We start from the raw sequence: 21,917 nt of genomic DNA on the forward strand, positions 1-21,917 counted from the left end.
TTAAATTTTTCACTCTTTGTTATATTGCAGCCATTTGCTAAAATCATTTATGTTCATTTTTTTTCCTCATTATTGTACACACAGCACCCCATAATGACAGAAAAACACAGAATTGTTGACATTTTTGCACATTTATTAAAAAAGAAAAACTGAAATATCACATGGTCCTAAGTATTCAGACCCTTTGCTGTGACACTCATATATTTAACTCAGGTGCTGTCCATTTCTTCTGATCATCCTTGAGATGGTTCTACACCTTCAATTGAGTCCAGCTGTGTTTGATTATACTGATTGGACTTGATTAGGAAAGCCACACACCTGTCTATACCTTACAGCTCACAGTGCATGTCAGAGCAAATGAGAATCATGAGGTCAAAGGAACTGCCTGAAGAGCTCAGAGACAGAATTGTGGCAAGGCACAGATCTGGCCAAGGTTACAAAAAAATTTCTGCTGCCCTTAAGGTTCATAAGAGCACAGTGGCCTCCATAATCCTTAAATGGAAGACGTTTGGGACGACCAGAACCCTTCCTAGAGCTGGCCATCCGGCCAAACTGAGCTATCGGGGGAGAAGAGCCTTGGTGAGAGAGGTAAAGAAGAACCCAAAGATCACTGTGGCTGAGCTCCAGAGATGCAGTCGGGAGATGGGAGAAAGTTGTAGTAAGTCAACCATCACTGCAGCCATCCACCAGTCGGGGCTTTATGGCAGAGTGGCCCGACGGAAGCCTCTCCTCAGTGCAAGACACATGAAAGCCTGCATGGAGTTTGCTAAAAAACACCTGAAGGACTCCAAGATGGTGATAAATAAGATTCTCTGGTCTGATGAGACCAAGATAGAACTTTTTGGCCTTAATTCTAAGCGGTATGTGTGGAGAAAACCAGGCACTGCTCATCACCTGTCCAATACAGTCTCAACAGTGAAGCATGGTGGTGGCAGCATCATGCTGTGGGGGTTTTTTTCAGCTGCGGGGACAGGACGACTGGTTTCAATCGAGGGAAAGATGAATGCGGCCAAGTACAGGGATATCCTGCACGAAAACCTTCTCCAGAGTGCTCTGGCCCTCAGACTGGGCCGAAGGTTCACCTTCCAACAAGACAATGACCCTAAGCACACCGCTAAAATAATGAAGGAGTGGCTTCACAACAACTCCGTGACTGTTCTTGAATGGCCCAGCCAGAGCCCTGACTTAAACCCAATTGAGCATCTCTGGAGAGACCTGAAAATGGCTGTCCACCAACGTTTACCATCCAACCTGACAGAACTGGAGAGGATCTGCAAGGAGGAATGGCAGAGGATACCCAAATCCAGATGTGAAAAACTTGTTGCATCTTTCCCAAAAAGACTCATGGCTGTATTAGATCAAAAGGGTGCTTCTACTAAATACTGAACAAAGGGTCTGAATACTTAGGACCATGTGATATTTCAGTTTTTCTTTTTAATAAATGTGCAAAAATGTCAACAATTCTGTGTTTTTCTGTCAATATGGGGTGCTGTGTGTACAATAATGAGGAAAAAAAATGAACTTAAATTATTTTAGCAAATGGCTGCAATATAACAAAGAGTGAAAAATTTAAGGGGGTCAGGATACTTTCCGTACCCACTGTATATGTATGTATCTCTCTCTCTCTCTCTCTCTCTCTATATATATATATATATCTCTCTCTCTCTCTCTATATATATATGCACAACTTCCCCACCTCTTCAAACTGGAACTAACCATTTTGTTCAAATTAATCCTCACCTCCCCGTTCTTGCACAAAAATGTGAGAGAAAAAATGAGAGAAAAAATGAGTTAAAATCACCAATAAATACAATAAATAGGATGGATAACAATTGCACAATACAACCCCAATAAATATTGAAAATGGCTGAGTAAAAGAGAAAAACTGTAAGACCTTTAAACACTACAGAAATCTGATTTTCTGTTTTTAAATTGTGCGTGTGTGTTATATTGGGCTGAGAATCTTAATACTCATATGTTGGCCACATGTACTCATTTGAGCTGTGGCATGGCTTTTTGCCCACAAGCACATCAACACCTCTGAGAGGGAGGTTTCAAGAACAGGCCTCTATTTAATGTCTGTAATAAATAAGTAGGGCTAAAAGTCCATGTGTGCCCTTCTGTGCTTTCTTTATGGCTTTGTTGAAATAATGGGATTCACAAACCCCTTAAATTAAGAAAACCCTTAGTTATAATTGTATTTTTTTTATTAGGAGGTATTCTGAACATAAAGAACTTACACATCTGTAATATTGTATTGCTGCATTTGCAGGTGTATATGTGCTTGTAAAAGTGCTACATTTGTTTTTAACATTCAGGTCACGTATTCGGGGTCGTCTTCGTAAGGTACTGTGCAGGGCTGTAAAAGGGGTGGAGCAAAATGAAGTTGCTGCCCTGCTGATTCAGCTGTTGTGGGAGTGGCCTGTATCTCATGGTCACACCCACCATAAATCTGCTTCTGAAGTTCAGGCTTCTCCCACCAGGAGCAGAAGGAAAAAGAGCTCTGTGCTGCAAAATATCTATGGTGAGTCTTTTAGGGTTATGTTAATTAAAGGCACACTACAGAGGATTCTGATTTGTTAGAAATGAACAAAATACCCTTATTGAGGTAGTACGAATACAGTATGAAAAAACTTAGTTCAAAACAATGTACAATGTTTCTCTGCAAGTATCTTGCAATTTTGTTCTACAACAGATTTTGATAGATTTACAAGATCAGAATTCTGTAGTGTACCTTTAAATATTTCAGTTAAAGGAATAGTTCAAAAATGCTAATTCTCATTTCATTTATTACTTTCCCATATGTCATCTCCATCTCATATGACTTTCTTCCGAGGAACACAAACAAAGACATTTTGATAGATATATGAGGTGAATATATCCATACAACGCAAGTAAATGGTGACTAAAACTTTGAAGCTCCAAAAAGCACATTAAGGCATCTTAAAATTAATCCATAAGACACCAGTGGTTTAATCAGAAGTGATATGATGTGGGTGAGAAACAGATCAATATTGAACTCCTTCATAAGCTTATAATATAAGTTGTAAACTCTTTTCAGAACTTTTTCACTGTACATCTTGCCATTGCAGTCTCTAGGCACAATCATGATTTCAAGCTTGATTATACTTCCCAGCGCTTGACGCATGCGCTGAGCACTAGATTGTGCTAGGAAGTGTAATCAAGCTTGAAATCAAAAATGCCAGAGAGACTTCTGATGAAAAGATTTATAGTGTAAAAGGAGGAATATTTTGGTCTGTTCTCACCTAAAACTGATTGGATTGCTTCGGAAGACATTATTAAACCACTGAAGGCGTATGTATTACCTTTGTGCTTTTTGAAACTTGAAAATTTGGTCACCATTTACTTGCATTTTATGGCCTCAAGAGGTGGAATAAAATCAATCACTGACTGACAATATTCATCCATATTTTTTATCCTTCAGTGCAAATGTGGTCATTTTGTTAGATAAGGCATGAAAAAAAACATCTTCCAGCTCTGTCCACAGAGGAATAATAAACATTTTTGCAAAGATGTTTGGTGATAACAATAGTTACAAAAAGCAACTATCTGCACTGATTAATCTGTAAAACTGATATATCAGTCTACCTCTAACTATGCAGTTGCTAAGATGTTCTGGGTGTTTGCTAGGGCATTGCTATGGAATAAGGCATGGGTTCCTGTTTTATATGAAAATCATAAGTCTGAATTCTTAGAAAAGTAGGAATACATCTCATCAATAAATCACAATTTGAGGTATCATTCAGCACAAACAGCACGGGATGAGTTACCTGCCAATGTTCAGACTGGTGGCTCATGGATAAAAATAAAATAAAAAAAAAACTATGTATAAACAAAAGTAATACAGATACTTGCTTTGCAAACACCACACATATAATTAATAAAGAGGGGTATCATGTTTTGTATGTTCCCACACAAACACAGACTTACTCCTCCCTCCTTTCATACCAGTTGATAAGATGGAGTTTCGACTTAGTTAACGCAATTGACCTTCACCAGACATGAGCAGGTGATGATGGCTGAGCAGAGTAGAGACACTCTCATTCTCAAACACGCACAAAAGTACACACATGGACTCTTGTTCCCTTCCCCCACCTTCTTGACAGTACCGGCGCTTTGAAAAGTTCATTGCTGTCAGTTGGAATGTCGAGCTGTCTCTTCTTGCTCACACGCAGACCCAACTACCCCCACCACCCTCTCAATCGCTGCCAGATGGACACACGCTCACACACCTGCACGTTTGATACCAAAGTGTCAGACCTTGTTATTTCAACGACTGTAGTATCAGTTGTGACGTTTATATAGAGATCCATTTGAGTAAAAATATTTGAGAAAAAATGTGCATGTGATTAATTTTAAGGAACAATAACGCACTTTTTTTTTTTTTATTTGGTGTAGGTGGAGCCACGGCCAAAAGGGGGCACTCTTTGCGAGCTGCAGCCCTTAAATCACAAAGCCAACTACTGCTTGACATGTCACTCAAAACAAGCAAACAGTGTGAGTACTCACACACACACACACACTAAAAGAGTGGTTTTGAATCAAATAACAAAATGCAACTAATCATAAGATCATTCATAGTCAATATGATAATTTTGCATATTGTGGGGGCTATGGAGTTCATGGAGTACATTTGAATTATATGCCATTTTTGGTACTTTGTTGGGCTACCACTTAATTTTCAATGTAAAATCCGGGCCTTGAAGTAAAGCCAGTTGAGAACCACTGCACTGTAGTTCAATTGTGCTCACAGCATCTTCAAAATCAGTTTATGTTCTTTGCTGTTGTATTTCACATTTAGATGTTGTTGTTGTTTTTTAATCCCCAGTGAGTGCTGTAGAGTGTGTGAACCTGGTAGACTCTGTGATTCAGGTGAAGCAATACTCTTACCATTTACACCCATCCAGTGCTAGCAACCAAAGCGGACCGAGCAAAACCAAGAACTGAGATGAAGACTAATTTAACTCACCTCACTGACCAACAGGCCAAAACACATGCACATGACCCCAAACTCTTTGGATTTCTACAGGACACATCTTTCCCAGACCAATGCACTGACAATCTAAGACAGTGATTGCATGCTGAAGCACTTAAAACTTGTTGGAATGAACATGAAGTAGAAGACCTTTATATAAACTACCTTATGTCTGATTGCATGTTTGAGTTATAATAAGAGACGAGTGGGAGAAGAGCCTAAAATGCTTGTGTGGCCAGCAGCATCTAGGTTTACGTACAAAATCTGCAGATTCATATTGCTCATATTGGAGGTTAGAACACCAGAAATATATTAGATAACCTTTCATTCTGTCAACGACAGGCCATATGCAGGTCGTAAAGGTGACATACAACTTACATAGCAATACCATCTGCATGGGAGACCACAAGAGTGCTTAATACACTTCATGTCATACCACAGTTAAACTGTGCTTTGTCTACATAACCATCATTTCAGCCAATTTCTTGCTAATATTTAATTGCCAAAGATCTATGCATTTCATTCCTATACTCTACTCCCACCCTTATTTATTGAATGGGTAGGATTATTAATATTATATTATATATATATATATATATATATATATATATATATATATATATAATCCAGTAATATCGTGTTTTTATTTTTATTGTGTTATTTTAAAATATTTTGTTAAAGTGAAGATACCTCAGGTTAAATGTTGGGAAAAGATTGTGCAGCATAACCATTCTTGCCAGAGTTTCCACACAGACTTAATATGTCAAAGGGATGTCATTTCAGAACAGCAGGCCAAAATGGCAAAGGCCTATCCTGAGAGTGTAAAGGAATTTGTTTTATTATTTTTTTTTAAATAGTGAGGTACATAACCCTCTAAAAGGCTTTCCAGTTCCCGTTTTATAAATTGAGATATACTTTTAGAAATGTTTTTGTTAAAACTGCATATGTCAGTTGTACACGTTGTCTTCTCCGAGCAACGTCACATAATTTTACACTCTAGATTTCCAGACAAAAACTATGGGCAAGTATGGTTGTTGAGCTATTTTTATGTAAATATATTTTTACAGGTGTGTCCCAATAAATGTTTTTGTAATCAATATAAAACAAAAAAATGAAACTGAGTTAATCAATTAATTATGACAAGCTTTATTTTACTCATTTTGTAAAAAACAAAAAAAGGCAATACCTCAAGCAAATCAGTATTGTAAATAATGATCAGCAATTAATAGATTTCTCTCATGCCTATGTTGCCACGGTGACCAGAGAGTGTCACACTGTAGCAGTACAGCAAGTCAGTCAACCACTGCTCTCGAGTCTCTCCACCATAGAAATGCTGTCAAAACAAAGACACAACTGTCAGAGAGTAACTTCAAGGGATAGTTTGGCCAGATATAAAGATTCTCTCATCATTTACCCACACTCATTCCATCCCAGATATGTATGACTGACTTTCTTCAGCAGCACACAAACACCCACCCACACATATTATATTGGATCTGAAGATATGGATTACTTTTATGTTTCCTTTATTTTTTTGAACTACAAAGATCTGATCGCCATTCACTTGCATTGTAAGGACCTACAGAGCGGAGATATTTGTCTAAAAATCTTAGTTTGTGTTCTGCAGAAAAACACAGTTTTTCATAAAAGTGGGACATCATGAGGGTAAGGAAATGATGAGAGAATTTAGATTTTGGGTCAACTTTCCATTCAGCTCAATTCAAAGTAAAATTTTGACATTGAACAATGTAATGGGTCAAAGGTCTTATTCGTGTTCAACAAACTTTTCTTCAAACCACCAATTCCTTGTTTCATTACTAAGGTACACATAGTGGTTAAGTTCTTGATCAGCACAGTATTTGAATCAGTTTGAACCTTTTTATCAGGTATTTATGGCATCAATGCAGCATCAAAAGACAAAAAAGGCTTCTGATGATTTCAGTAAATGCTTAAGATAAGGAAGTAAAGCTGTGGACTAAAGATGTCACAAGTGATCACATTGTTTACAAGGTCTGCTTGGCATGCTTAACGTTTTGTGAATATTTATGTTGTGATATGGCTAGCAATCATGTGCTCAAGGAATGATGTGCATTTGATACCGTTAAGTCCTGTATGATGTGTTGCAGTAGTCTTGCGTTGGCCATCATGTGGTTGCGGAGTTGCGTATGCTGAAGGAGTAAAGAAAGTATCTGTGCCAGTAGGGGGAGCTCTTCCTCACAGAGGTCACAAACACGAAAAGACTGCAACACCAATCGCAGCAACCTCGGTACAGTGCTCAATGCCGCAAAACATGCCTCCCACACTGCATCCCTACAGGAGAGACACACAAGCATTTTAGAACACAATTTAATAATTATTCCACAAATCTGGTAAAATTACATCAGGTAGTGAACTGTGCATGGACAAGCAAATGCACATTTTTATCACTTTATGTTATGCTTTGTTCTTATATTTGTAATAGTGGAAAAGGTTCTTATCAACCCATTACCATGATTTTGTATATTAAACTATACAAAAAAAGTTATTATATTACCAATAAGCAACTTGCACTGTAGAGACCTTTAGCGAAAGTAATGGTTAATTAAGCTGTACAAATCAACCCCGTTAACTTTTTAAAAGCACAGTGATGTCCAAATACAGTTGAAGTCAGAAGTTTACATCCACTTAGTTTGAAGTCATTGAAACAAATTTTTTAACCACTCCACAGATTTCATATTAGCAATCTATAGTTTTGGCGAGTCGTTTAGGACATCTACTTTGTGCATGACAAGTAATTTTTCCAACAATTGTTTACAGACAGATTTTTCACTTTTAATTTATTATATCACAATTCCAGGGGATCAGAAGTTTACATACACCAAGTTAACAGTGCCTTTAAGCAGCTTGGAAAATTCCAGGAAATAATGTCATCCCTTTTAGCCAATGAGATTCTGATTGGAGAGGCCAATGAGAGGCTAATTGGAGGTGTACCTGTGGATGTAATTTTAAGGCCTACCATCAAACTCAGAGCCATTTTGCTTGACATCATGAGAAAATCAAAAGAAATCAGCAAAGACCTCAAAAGAAACATTGTGTGCCTCCACAAGCCTGGTTCAACATCGGGAGCAATTTACAAATGCCTGAAGCTACCACGTTCATCTGTACAAACAATAGTATGCAAGTATAAACACTATGGGACGATGCAGCCATCATACCACTCAGGAAGAAGACGCATTCTGTCTCCTAGAGATGAATGTAGTTTGGTGCAAAAAGTGCAAATCAATCCCAGAACAACACTAAAGGACCTTGTGAAAATGCTGGAGGAAACAGGTAGACAAGTATCTATATCCACAGTAAAACGAGTCCTATATGGACATAACCTGAAAGGCTGCTCAACAAGGAAGAAGCCAATGCTCCAAAAACGCCATAAAAAAGCCAGACTACAGTTTGCAAGTGCACATGGGGACAAAGAACTAACTTTTTGGCAAAATGTCCTCTAGTCTGATGAAACAAATATATAAATGTTTGGCCATAATGACCATCTGGAGGAAAAAGGGTGAGGCTAGCAAGCTGAAGGACACCATCCCAACCGTGAAGCATGGGGGTGGCAGCATTATGTTGTTGGGGTGCTTTGCTGCAGGAGGGACTGGTGCACTTCACAAAATAGATGGCATCATGAGGAAGGAAAATTATGTGGATATATTGAAGCAAAATCTCAATTCATCAGCCAGGAAGTTAAAGCTTGGTCACAAATGGGTCTTCTAAATGGACAATGACCCCAAGAAAACTTCCAAAGATGTGGCGAAATGGCTTAAGGACAACAAAGTCAAGGTACTGGAGTGGCCATCACAAGGCCTTAACCTCAATCTGATAAAAATTTGTTGGCAGAACTGAAAAAGCATGTGCGAGCAAGGAGGCCTACAAACCTCACTCAGTTACACCAGTTCTGTCTGGAAGAATGGGCCAAAATTCCAGCAACTTATTATGAGAAGCTTGTGGAAGGCTACCCAAAATGTTTGACCCAAGTTAAACAATTTAAAGGTAATGCTACCAGATACTAACAAACTGTATGTAAACTTCTGACCCACTGGGAATGTGATGAAAGAAATAAAAGCTGAAAAAACAAAAAATTCTCTCTACTATTATTGATATTTCACATTCTTAAAATAGTGATCCTAACTGACCTAAGACAGGGAATGTTTGCCACGATTACATGTCAGGAATTGTGAAAAACTGGGTTTAAATGTATTTGGCTAAGGTGTACGTAAACTTCTGACTTTAACTGTATATACGAATTAACTTGGCTTGAGATGACACAATGCAATTTTCTAACACTTAAGGACATTCTTTGACTGATAAAATGTTAATATCTTAAAAAAATTAACATAAAATGCAAAGGCACCCAAAAATAACTTGCTACATGGAGGGGGGTTTTTTGTACACTTTGTGTTGCAGAAGTGTTACTCTATGCAAATATTTATCACAGTATGTGGGGTGAATGCATGCTTATGAGCACACCTTTTGCGGGCACTCTGCTCCAGTTGCAACAACAGATTGAGCATGCTCAGGCAACAATCAGACAGGAAGTGGAGAAGTGTGTCGCTGGGCAGGATGTTGAGATCCAGTAATCGGGGAATGCACCTTAAAATGGCAGCACACACACAGTCTGGCACCACTACGAGTCCACACTACAAAGAGATGGAAAGAATCACCACACACACTCTACTCCCCACTCACATAGTACACCAGATTTCTATAGTTAAGTGTGTTTATATGCAAAACATTGCTCAGTCACATAAATATATGGTCACTCACCAGGTTCTTAATGATGGCATTCTGTATTACATCAAAACACTGTGCATGAGAGCCCAGAGTCTCCAGGCAATAACACACCACCTACAAAGAAAGTGTGATCATGTTTTTTGAACGGAACATGTAAATTAATTTAAGGAATAGTTCAACCAAATATGACATTTGTGTCGTCATATACTGGTCCATTACATGACAATAAATTGAGTTCTTTTCAACTCAGAAGCTTCAGAAGACTTGGAATGTAGCTCAGAAGTTGCATGGACTACATATGATACTTTTCTGGTGCTTTTGCAAAGTCAGACTAACATACTTACCTGTAGATAATGTGACTGTAGTGGCTTCATCCAGCATGTATATACATTATTCAGACGGCAATTGGATTTGCGGTTGTCCGCATGCATGCTCCGAAAGACAGGTGATGCGCAACATGGACTTAACCCGATATTATTTTACGTCATTCCTTCAAAACTTTTATTACACATGGTGTCAAGTATACATTTTTCATAATGAATGGTGACACTGGACAGATTAGCAATGGCCTGCCACTCTCTGAACTGATATTTTATAAGCACAAACAATAAATAAGTCTTCGAGTGTGTGTGTGTGTGTGTGTGTGTGTGTGAGTTAAATCTAATAGTGCTAATAGCGTTAGAGCAGATTAGATTAAACAGATGAAGGCGGAGCAGAATACAATTCAGAGCAGGTTATTATCAGACATGAATCAGGCTAACAGTGTTAGGAACACATTACACATGCTTTAGATTAGAGACGCCTGATTGGCAATAAAGGAATGGACCCCCAGCAGCCACACGCGCTCTCTCTCTCTCTCTCACTCACTCAAACATACACACATACAAAATCTCCAAACCTAATTTGATTCTAATTGGCAAGCTATATATCAGAAAACAGTACAATGTGAGAATTTTGTTCAAGTGTGTGATTACTTGAGATCTCATTGGTATTACAAGGCCACTTTACAAGCCGAGTTGAAAATTAAGTCTTAAAAAAAAATCCTTTGAATTTTCTCTCCTGTTTATAGCAAATTCCACCAATGTAACCATTAAATCAGTAAGTAAACACAATACATTTTCAATAAATATTGTCATACTTCTTCAACAGAGTTTGTGGCCAATTAACTTAAGCCTAATCAAAAGTTTTATTATCTATAAATTATTTTAAATATAGTTTTGAGAGGCGATTTCTCGGCATAAAATATAATCTCTAATTAAGAGCAGGTTAATTGATTGAGTTGGTAGAAACATCGTTCTGTGCTTGTGTACGTGTGGAGGGAATCAGGCTCTTTTCTTCATTAAGGGCCATTATTTTTCATCAGCCTCACCTGTTGGCATCATCTCTCCCATCACCCCTCATTACCGTAACCACAGAGATGCCTGCCGTCCCTCCATACGTATAATGTCTGATTGACTTGGACACAAAAAATTGAAGTCCACATAAATTTGCGCAGCGGAATTAGTTGTGTGTAGCAGAGGGAGGGGGGACACCAAGAGTCAGACCCTTGCCGGAGGGTGCAGTTTTGTTGGGTTTTAATGTCCGTGTAAAATGTCAGGTGGTGATGGTGTCCGCTGGCTGGCATTAGCATTTGCTTTAGCCAGGAGCACACTGATAACCAGCCCTTATTGAAATATGGAGACAGCTATACTGGTGCACTGTGATAAACCTTCCCCTGCTCAACAAACTGGCCCTCTACAGGGGGAAAAGTACAACATACTTGTGCGTAGAATACCAATCTAAGTGGGCCTGCACTGATTCAAGTGAACACCATGGTGCTTGTAAATTGCACACAGTTGGCAAGGACAACGTGATGGGAGCAACAAAGGTAAGCAGTGCTACGCTATAAAGAAACAAATGACAAATCCGGGATTTTTATGTAAATGGGAAACCCCACTATTGCAGTGTAGTTCCCCTGGAATATTTGGAAATAATCTTGACAAAACCAGTATGTCAATAGATTAGAGTATCAGAATCCTTAGTATTCATAAAACAGTAGGCAAGAAATACCCAGATGACCTACTACATCCAGGGAGATTCTGAAGAGTGCATCCATTAATGCCACAGGATCTGCAGAGACGGCACTTTCAAAATGCTGACTTTTATAAATGGCAGAGAACCATTAGTTCAACTATTTCAACTAAGAATCTTACCAAGAATGTTGTTTTTGTCATGCCATGTCAATGCCATGACAGCAACAAAGCTATTCACATGGCAAGCACAGGGTAAACAATAAATATATACAATTTACAAAGCTATATTTGAGGCATTTAAAATTAATACAAGATAAAAAAAAAAATCTAAAAATACGTTTAGGTGATACCTTTCTAAATAATTCCATTAAGCAGGTCTCAAAGGCGTTACAGGACAGTAGGATGTGTTTGATAGTCAAAGGGGTTTGACAGGAAAGGCATAATGGAGGATCTTCACCAATCAGCAAAAACCTGTGTCTGAGACTTGAATGACCCAGATGGCATCTAGTGAACACAACTTGATCATGCCCAGACTTGTAGTTTGAAGAGAATATTATTATACTGGGGTTTATTTCATATAGCTTATTACTGTTGCATTCATTCCATTCCGTCTGGCACTTGTTAGAGATATATGTGCTCATTAATGATCTATGGTTGAAGGGTGGCATTTGACATTCAGAGATTTTCAGGTTAAAGGCCTCCTTAGCGGCTGTGTCCACCCTCTCGTTGCCAGCCTGACCAATATGTCCTGGGACCCAGCAGAAGAAGATATTGAAGTTAAAATATTTACTATTATGGGGTGATCAGTCTTTACAGATTCGAGTGCTTGGAGGCAAATCTTCGAGTCTGTGGCAATTAAGAGATTCTGTTCTTGACCCTTCTCTATATTTTCCAGGGCTAGGAGCAGTGCCTCAGCTGTAAAGAGGGAGCTTTGACCCAGGAATTGAATGCCATAGTGCTGATCTCCTATCACTGCTGCTGTCATGCGCCGGTATCTGTTTTTGATCCATCCGTGAATATGTTCAATGAAGTGGGAGATTACACCTTAACTCTAAGAATTGCTGCTGGCATTCATTTGGATGTGTTTCTGTCTTTTTATGTTGAGTCAAAGTCAAGATAATGGTTGTTGTTTTTTTTCAGAGCCCAGGGAGGAATAGGGCAATAATGAAACAGTTTTAAGTTGTCTAGACTGGTATTCAGATTCTCTAAATATTTTTTAATTTATATACCAAATGTCTGATATACTTTAGTCTAGCTTCATATAAAAAGTTGCTTTGGTTGGAATACTGGTAAGTAGGCTGGGTTATTTTGGTTTGCCTTGAGTTTGACTGCATACTGTAGGGTCAGTTTCAGATGCCTGTTCTGGAGAAAGGGTTCCCCGGCCACTGTATAAAGACTTTGGACAGGGGTGGTCCTGAATGCTTCTGATGCCAGATGTATTCCCTGATGATGTATCGTATCTAGTATGCATAAGATGTTCTTGCCAGGCTATACACGAAGCTCCCGTAATCCAGTCAGGATCAAATTAGTACTCTATAGAGACATAGGAGAACAGTGGAATTGTAACACTTGGGACATTCTCCCAAGCAGCCACTAGAAGGATAAAGATTTTTAGTTTGAAGACTGGTTTTGGTTGTTTCTCTGTTCTCCGTGTTCCCCTTGATTGATCCCAGCTGTGTCTTGTTAACCTTGTTAGTTCTTTTGTATATATTGCCCTCGTGTTCTGTTGTCATATTTTGAGTTTTTTATGTTTAATTCTCTTTAACTAAAAAAAGTTTTCATTAAAAAGCCTGCACATAGATCCTCTTCTCTCACCTCTTACCTGCAATGTGTTTTTTGTTTTTTATTTTTTATACATTTGCAAAGATTTCAAACAAACTTCTTTCACGTTGTCATTATGGGTTTGTAGAATTTTGAGGAAAATAATGAATTTAATCAATTTTGGAAAAAGTGAAGCACTGTGAATACTTTCTGGATGCACTGTATGTGGATCTATAAACGTAATTATACTATTGATTTTGATACTGAAAATGGGTGACTGAGAGAATGCTTCCTTATCCCTAGCTCTTGTGCCTGCGGGTTTGGTATAAAATGGGTAGGTTGCCTCTGAGCCAAATTTCATGTAGATCTTTGAGAATATCATATCTCCAGGTGGTTTCATAAGCCTTCTTCAGATCGAAGAAAACAGCTACTGCATGTTTTTTTTCTTAATAAAGCAATCCCGAACAAATGATTCCAATCTGATTAATGATCTAAGGCAGTGTTTCCCAACCTTTTTTCTGCCACGGCACACTTTTTACAATTAAACAAATCTCATGCCACACCTCTATCCCACTGTCCCACATAATCATCGTTGATAGTTTTCCTTTTCAAGAACTTCATTGTTTTCTGTCCATTTTAGTTGCACGTTTACTCGTAATGTTTGAAATTCAGCTATGAAAAAAAAAATGCAAGTCAAGTAGGTACGGTAATGAGATCACAGGTGGCAAGAGTGCTAATTGAGTAATAAATAAAACAACAAATTTGCATCTTTTCTTATTTTTAGATTTGATTTGCATATTAATTCTTGCAATGCCCCAGCAAATAATTAATTAATTAATTTATCTATTCATTTACATGGCTCGAGACTAACATTTAAGAGTGGTAGCACCGGTGTTAAATTCTACAAATGGTCACACCAGCAATTTAATTGTTCTCACCGGTCCAACTGAAAGAAAATTTGTTTCCTTTTACGGTTTCTATCTTTTTATCAGGATCTTGATGATTAAAGTACAGTCATCTGAAGACAAACAAATCCTTTTTCTACAATCAGAGGGCATTAGAAAAGATTTTACACAAAAGGGAAGTTCCATTATATCCATAGTTTTAACTGTGGCATTTGCAATAAGATCATAGTAACCAAAAGTAAAAGTAAAACAATGATTAGCAGTAACCATAAAACAAATTATGGCATTTTTCGTAAGAAAAACTCTGAAATTAAATTGTATTCACTCACTACTATACTGATATATGTTCATTTTAAATATTTTTAAAATATCTGTGATGTGAGGATTGAAACCTTTCAATTTTGTTCTGTTCATTGTGCAGATTTCTCCTTTAATCCTTTTCAATGTTGTTTAGAATATTGGGGCCGTTTAATACAGTTTTAAACTGGTTTAATCATCGACACATTATGGGCTTTCATAGAGGCTTTAAACAAATAATCAATGCCGAATTCCCGACCCAGCCCGTGCATCTCACAGCTGTTAATGATGATCTGGGCGGCTGAGCGCTCAAGACCAGTCCACATGTAAATGTATGTCTCTATGCTGAACTGTCCATTGAGCAGTGCTGACTGATACGTGAAAAGCCGTTTCCTTTCGGGTTTGGAACATTTACCATTAGATATTTCTCATACGGAACAAAAATATTACAGAGTCTGACAACTTTGTAGTAGCAAAGTAATGCAACCTCTTGCAAAGTTTAAATCAAACTGTTAGGAAAAATCTTTGAACAATTAGTCTCAGTCCGGAGACCTGATTTATTTTATGGAATCACTTGACAATTTTTACACTATAGCAACACTAGTGTGCTGTGGCACAGTGGTTGGGAAACACTGATCTAAGGTGATTTTGCCCCATCTAAAGCCACACTGATATCTGAATCACTGAATTTATGCCCTTACTCCAGTATCCACACCAGACGGTCATTGACCATTCTCTCCATGGTTTTGCAGAGACAGCTTGTCAAAGCTATTGGATGGTAGTTGTTTGCATCAAGAGTGGTCCTTGCCCGGTTTGGGGATGGGAATAATTATTGATTTTTGGTGGCATATTTCTTGTTCTCCAAATGAAATAAAAAATCTTCAGAAGTAATAACACTGTGTGGGGCAAATGCTCCAGAAACTCATCATGGATTCTGTCTGGTCCAACTGCAGTATTATGAGAGCGTTTGAGAGTTCCTCCATGGTAAATGGTGGATTATATGGTTCTGTATTATTAGAGTGGAAATTCAGGGGATTCTGCTCCTGCTGTATTCGTCTTTTATTGAATTCAGGTCAGCAGTTTTCTAATGAGGAGATATTTTCGAATGACTTTGCTAATATATTGTTTATTTCTTGATTTGTAATTAATAGGGTACCCTGATGTTTGATGTGTCGTATTTGAGGCTGCTCTCCTTTGGGTGGTGTGTTTGCTGAAAGACTAAATAAAAAATGTCTCTTATATCATTAATAATTCTACATGCTTGTGCTCGACATATTTTTAGTATTACTATATTCTCTTTTGTTAGGTGTTTGTTGAAGATCCTCCCTGCTTTTTCCAAGCTTTAACAGCCTTTTTACAGTTATTGTCGAACCATGTTTTAGTCCTGCGACTTGGCTTTGATGATGTATTAGGGACAGATTCCTAAAAGGATCAATCTCGGCCAGTTTTAATTTTCTTTGAACAAGTGCACATCCAGGATCTAAATTATAATCAGAATTCTGTTCTAACATTCGTCTTTTGTAGGTTTGTTTCTTCGTCATATTTTTTATGTTTTGTTTCATCATCCTTGATCCCCACCCACCTCGGAGCCAACCAAGGGATGCACAGAGCCGTGGATCTCCAGCAGATATGCACCAAGGATTCAAGGATGGTATACTCTTGCATGAGGAACTGAAAGTTCAAATTGCTCGATTGACCCTTAGCCACTGCCTTCAGGGAAGAGAGACATTATGGCCAATTTAATTGCCAATAACTATCCAGGGCATGTCATGACTAGGCGCTTGATTGGATCGGGTCCTTCCAACTGTCCATCTATATGAAGTTAGAGCCAAAGCACTGTGTTGGACCTGGGGAAGACATAACTTACTGCATCCCTAAAATGCCAGGACCTCTTCCTCCACAGACACAGGTCACAACTTAGTTAGTTGTGCTAGTTGCCCCATTCAGCTAGTTGCCCCATTCATCCCCTTTTACAAACACCAAGGGGGTGCCAGGGACCTATTCTACCCCGGGTTCCCACTGGGAGCCAAAAATGTTGAATAGAGTAGATAATTTTCATAGTTGTTTTTACTACATTCTAGGTTCAATACATGTTCCCGAATGAAGTATGTCCAGAAATGTATTAACCCTTAAATGCATGCCTCAGGTGTATAGTGACCTGGGACCTCAATCCACCTCCTTTACCTCATCTAGTTTTTTGAGTTATGCCCCAGTTCTTTATTATTCCTTAATTTTTCTCTTATGAATCATCTAACAATAAAAACTTTTTATATATTTTTTTTTAGAATTGTTTAATTATCAAATGTGTATAAAGCTCTTGTGGCCAGAGATGTGTAATAGTGTTGCAATATATATTTCAACTTCCAAAAATCATATTTTCATGATTATTTCATATCTTTTAAGCTTAAAATCATACAGGATATCTATTTTTTTGTTTATTATTAGACAAATGAGTGCTATATTCATGTCAATATCTGCACAAAGGTGGTGAATTATCAGTATACCATATGCATCTATACATACATATTATACATGTTATTTGTTACTCAAGGTGTGACTGTTCAGTGATTGACCTAATTGACATTGCTATTTGATGATGAGGCAACATGGAAGTAAACTATCGCAAGTCAACACCTGAACAGTAAGATTTGGCTATTGGCATTTAGGTGTACTACTGAAATTCTGTCATTTATATGTCTATTTAGCCTCAATAAGTGCCTGAGAAAATACATGTGTTATGTAAAGCTCAAAATGCGTTTGACAGCCTGTTGAGTATCATATTAATTGCATCAATTGCAGCGTGGAAGAAATTAATCACGTTCCTACAGTTGTTGCATCACCTCTTGGATATATGAAAAATTAAACACTAATATCTAACAGAGTATCTTCTATTCTAAAATTGTCTAACGGTCTTAAAAAAAGATTAGAAAATTATACACTAGCTGGTAATTGTGTAGGTCCATTGGTGATAGATATAAGTGCTGGGTTGCTAAAGACCTGAGGTATGTAATAATGTTTGGCAGAACGGCCATGCATTTTTGGGTTAATACTCCTCACCTGCTTACCTAAACAACATACTATTTCAACAGCCGAAAATCAAGCATGCAAATTCGAACGCAGTCCCTTTCGTTGTGGAGCAAAAGAGAATCTTGCAGAGCTTGCTAGTTAAAGTTGGCACATTTGGTTTAATGGTACAGACTGGAGATTTGTTACTTCCAGAGCAATGAAAGAAGGCATTTAAGTATGTTATAAAGCAAACAGACAAGTAGACTGACACCAGAGCAACGCATGGTCACTAACAGAAGCCAGATAAAATGACAGAGCAGAGGAGAAAGGAGAAAGATGCTCACAGGGGAAATGGCAGATGACAATGAAAATCAGATGTTGGAATGGTTGAAGGCTGAGAAAGTCACTAGCAGATAAGAGAGAGAGAGAGAGAGAGAGAGAGAGAGAGAGCGCTCTCACCTCCACCACATCCCAGTGGTGTAAGAACTGCTCTAGGGAAGTGGCAAACACACTGAGGGGAGAGAGAGTGGAGGAGGGCAACAGGCCTTCTTCATCGGTGTGCTGTAGGGCCCGCAATGTCTCAGAGGAGAAACCTGAAGGACATAAACAGGGGAACAGAGTTTATACACTATCAGTCATCATATCATTGGAAGAAAAGGCTGATGTGAATTTATGTGTTAGTATGAATGTCACCTGTTAGTGTAGTGAACAAGAAACTTAGGTAATCCACATCCCTCACTGGCACATCCTGTGAAGTGCTCGAGCAGCCACTCAGAGGAGACCTGCGGGGAAGCACATACGCATTACTGTGCAGCCGTCCAGCACTTATCCCCTCTCCTGTTACAATCTTACCCTGTGCTCGTCTGTGAGTGTGTAGTGAGAATGTCAGTCTAAAAATACTGGCCATCCGAGATACTTAATTTTCTTTTAAATCTACCTCACGCCACACAAACACACTCACCCTCGGCAAATGAACACACTTACAGTATTAAGGAGATGCTGGGGTCATACTCACAATATGACAGAAAACACTTAGTTCACCCTAAAAGCTTTTTATTACATTCTATGAACCCCCAGAGAGTTTTATTGACAATAACATTTACGGATTTACTACTGTCAAGACGTAAATTGACATCAAATGGCATTAAGCCTAATCGAAGTTCAGTCAGAAGCCTGATAAGCAATTGGGTCATTCTATGATGTGTTTTAGCAAATTCCTCAATTCAAAAATAATAATAAAATACACTATTATTAAACACTGTTGGTGATGTTTTTGATTACTTCATTTAATATTAATGAAGGGGAAAAACATTTGAATAGCAAAAGAGCATGAAAAACAGGCTGCAGCCACACTTTAAGACCTTTGGCAGTTTAACAACATATAAGGTTTGTCTCTTAAAAAAGAAAACAACAACAATAAAACACAAAATGTTGTTTACTCAGTTGATTTTACCTAAAAAATAAATACTAAATTATTTGTACATTTTAGAAAATCAGAAAGGGTTTTTAAATCATTTTCTGTTTGAGGAGTTAATGATAGAAAACGATATACATAATTTGTATATGCATATGTCTATTATCCTTAAAACTTGTGATGATAAACATTTATACTCATTCAAGTATGCATTTATCATAAAATTAATTAAATCTTAATAGATGCTAACAAGTTATTTAGTTAATTCTAACAAGTTAGCAAAAAAAAAAAAAGGATGAGTATTTAGTGAGTATGAGTATGTGGTTTTTGTGAAGAAATTCATTTTTAGTATGAAGATATCTATGGTGTTACCATCTGTGTTGAAAACATCTTTCTGAAATTTATGGAAGAATTATGGTAAAATGTGGCTATAATTTTGTACCATTAAAACGAGTATTCCTGGCTCAACATAAGTTAAGCAACAGCATTTGTGGCATAATGTTACCACAAAATATTGCCTTGAACCTTTTCATTAAAAAAAAGCAAAAATCTGGGTTACAGTGAGGTACTTACTATGGAAGAGAATGGGGGCCAATCTATAAACGTTAAAATACTCACTGTTTAAAAAGTATAGCCACAAGACAAACAATATGGATTAACGTAACCTGTAAGCAAGGTAAGCGATAATTTGAACAACTTTAAAGCTCAAATAATACAAAAGATTTAACAGAAGCATAATTTATAAAATTACAAAATTCACATTTCTACCTTTAAACATTTTTAAAAAATTGCTCCATTCACTTCCATTGTAAGTTCCACTGTAACCTTAATCTTTGCTTTTTTTTTTAGAAAAGGAGGGATGAGTAAATCAATTTTTTGTGGTCATCAACATTCTGCCACAAATGCTGTCGATTGAGAAATGTCAGTGCTGAGCTTGAACACAAAGGTCAGAGGGACCAAGAGGTCACCGGCAAAATCTCCAGGTCAGACTGTCATAGGCTATTATGTGTTGGTGTGCTTCTGCCTGTGCGCGTTGGTGAACAATAATAGCGAGACTTTGTTAGAAGTGAGCGTTTCACAGTCATGCTTTGCTGAGAAGGAAATTCGAGACACTGTGCGAGTGTGGGTGTGACTGCGACTGTGTGTAAAAGATACTTAAGGACAACCCATGTAGTCTCATGATTCTCCCTTATAGATGTGGCTTGAGGCCAATACATTTATGAATATCTGATTGTTTAGTTTTTATTTCTCTTTCTTGTGAGTGTGGAATGGGCATGTGCTGGATTTCCTTAATACTGGCCTACATCCCATTAACCCATTAGTAAAAAAAAATGCACACACACACACACACATTGAATTAGCTATCTTACATACAATAGACTTATAGTTTGCTAATTATAATGTCCATAAACTTGAACCTTTTTGTCCCTAAACTATATCAAAACAAACACACTCACATGCCCATCAATTTACTGGAACAGTCTTTCAAACAAAAACACGCACTAATCTATCACAGTTACTGAGACGCACCCAAAAAAGTGCATTGTGCAGGTTTCACTGTGTCTGTCTTTGTGCAAATCACGCACAGACACCTGCGCATATTCCAACATCTCGCACTCTATCATCAAACTATAAGCCATTCTTGAGTAGGTTTAGTAACACTTTCTGAACCCGATGGCTACTATTCAAAATTCTTGCTGCGCTGATATTTGATCAAAGTGAAAATCTCCAGGAGGACAGAATTTTCAGATCATGTTTTTCAGCCGATTAGGCATGTCAACACAGTTCTGCCATGAACAGAACGAGCGTTTAAGCGATGCTTCGCTAATCGTGCAGGAATCCAGAGGTTGTTCCAGACTTAATAAAAAATGCAGACAGAATTAATTCACTTGCCATAGCATTTTGTTTTGGAATTTCAGTGTGAGCACAGAATCTAAGATCAGACACATCAGACAGCAGTGGACAACTTGAAGAGTGTTCCTCGTTTCATCAAAAGAGTAATACTGCCCCCTGTAGGCACTTGAGAACACTAGCAGCAGCTGTAGCCCAGTGTTTTAGACCCTTTTCACATTTTTTGGTTTGAACAGAAGTAAACTATAGCACATTGAACTTCTAAAGCTGTGAATGGGAGACAAAAACAAATATTATTTTTGCATTCCCATTTGCTCCAACAGCAAAAAAACAATCCACTATTACGTTTCCATGACTTGCAAAAGAGGAAAAAATGGTAGCTGCTGTATTTGAAACCATATTGCAGCAGTGTCAGTGGTTATTATAATTAATAATAATTCCAGGTTAATGACAGAAGGAATAACAGTCTAAATGTACATTAATAAAAGCAAAACAAAATGTTTGCTGGGTTTACACGTGTGAAATGTGAAATAAATAAATAAAAAGTTAATTGGGAAAACTGAAAATCAACTACAAAATATTTTCACGACTCAAAATCTAACTAAAATACTGTATAATAAAAAATAACCACTATTTTTTTTTTTTACGTTTTTGATAAACAGTATATTGTAAAATGTAAAACCTTGAAACAACCCACCTTCATTAAACATGAACATACCACAAGATAGCAAAAACATTAGATGAGAAATTGAAGTGTTCTGAAAGCATTCTAAAACTAAAAATGTGTATGTATAAACTGGAAAACCAAAACTACAAAACCTCACATAATCATTTTGTTAATATCATGAAAACTAACAAAAACAAAATGATAAAAACATTGAAATTATAAATTGATTAAAAATAATTAAATTAAA

The 21,917-nt window shown here is 37.5% G+C and overlaps 2 protein-coding genes across 4 annotated transcripts in view; one reads left to right on the plus strand and one right to left on the minus strand.

The window, feature by feature from the left end:
- Window positions 1-5,560, plus strand: part of LOC127658103 (inversin-like) — a 48,360-nt gene extending 42,800 nt beyond the window's left edge. For both annotated transcript variants that reach the window (XM_052147203.1, XM_052147204.1), the window contains exons 16-18: window positions 2,319-2,524; window positions 4,420-4,518; window positions 4,850-5,560. In XM_052147203.1, the coding sequence (XP_052003163.1) occupies window positions 2,319-2,524; window positions 4,420-4,518; window positions 4,850-4,968 (424 nt within the window). In that variant the 3' untranslated portion in view covers window positions 4,969-5,560. The remainder of the gene's footprint in view (window positions 1-2,318; window positions 2,525-4,419; window positions 4,519-4,849) is intronic.
- A 572-nt stretch (window positions 5,561-6,132) lies between these two features.
- The window catches only part of LOC127658104 (testis-expressed protein 10 homolog), a 31,748-nt gene continuing 15,963 nt past the window's right edge, over window positions 6,133-21,917 (minus strand). For both annotated transcript variants that reach the window (XM_052147206.1, XM_052147205.1), the window contains exons 11-16: window positions 18,432-18,520; window positions 18,198-18,331; window positions 9,791-9,871; window positions 9,494-9,663; window positions 7,096-7,306; window positions 6,133-6,329 (exon numbers count right to left, since the gene is read on the minus strand). In XM_052147206.1, the coding sequence (XP_052003166.1) occupies window positions 6,219-6,329; window positions 7,096-7,306; window positions 9,494-9,663; window positions 9,791-9,871; window positions 18,198-18,331; window positions 18,432-18,520 (796 nt within the window). In that variant the 3' untranslated portion in view covers window positions 6,133-6,218. The remainder of the gene's footprint in view (window positions 6,330-7,095; window positions 7,307-9,493; window positions 9,664-9,790; window positions 9,872-18,197; window positions 18,332-18,431; window positions 18,521-21,917) is intronic.

Source organism: Xyrauchen texanus, chromosome 17 (assembly GCF_025860055.1).
Source record: "Xyrauchen texanus isolate HMW12.3.18 chromosome 17, RBS_HiC_50CHRs, whole genome shotgun sequence".
In the NCBI taxonomy this organism is placed as follows: domain Eukaryota; kingdom Metazoa; phylum Chordata; class Actinopteri; order Cypriniformes; family Catostomidae; genus Xyrauchen; species Xyrauchen texanus.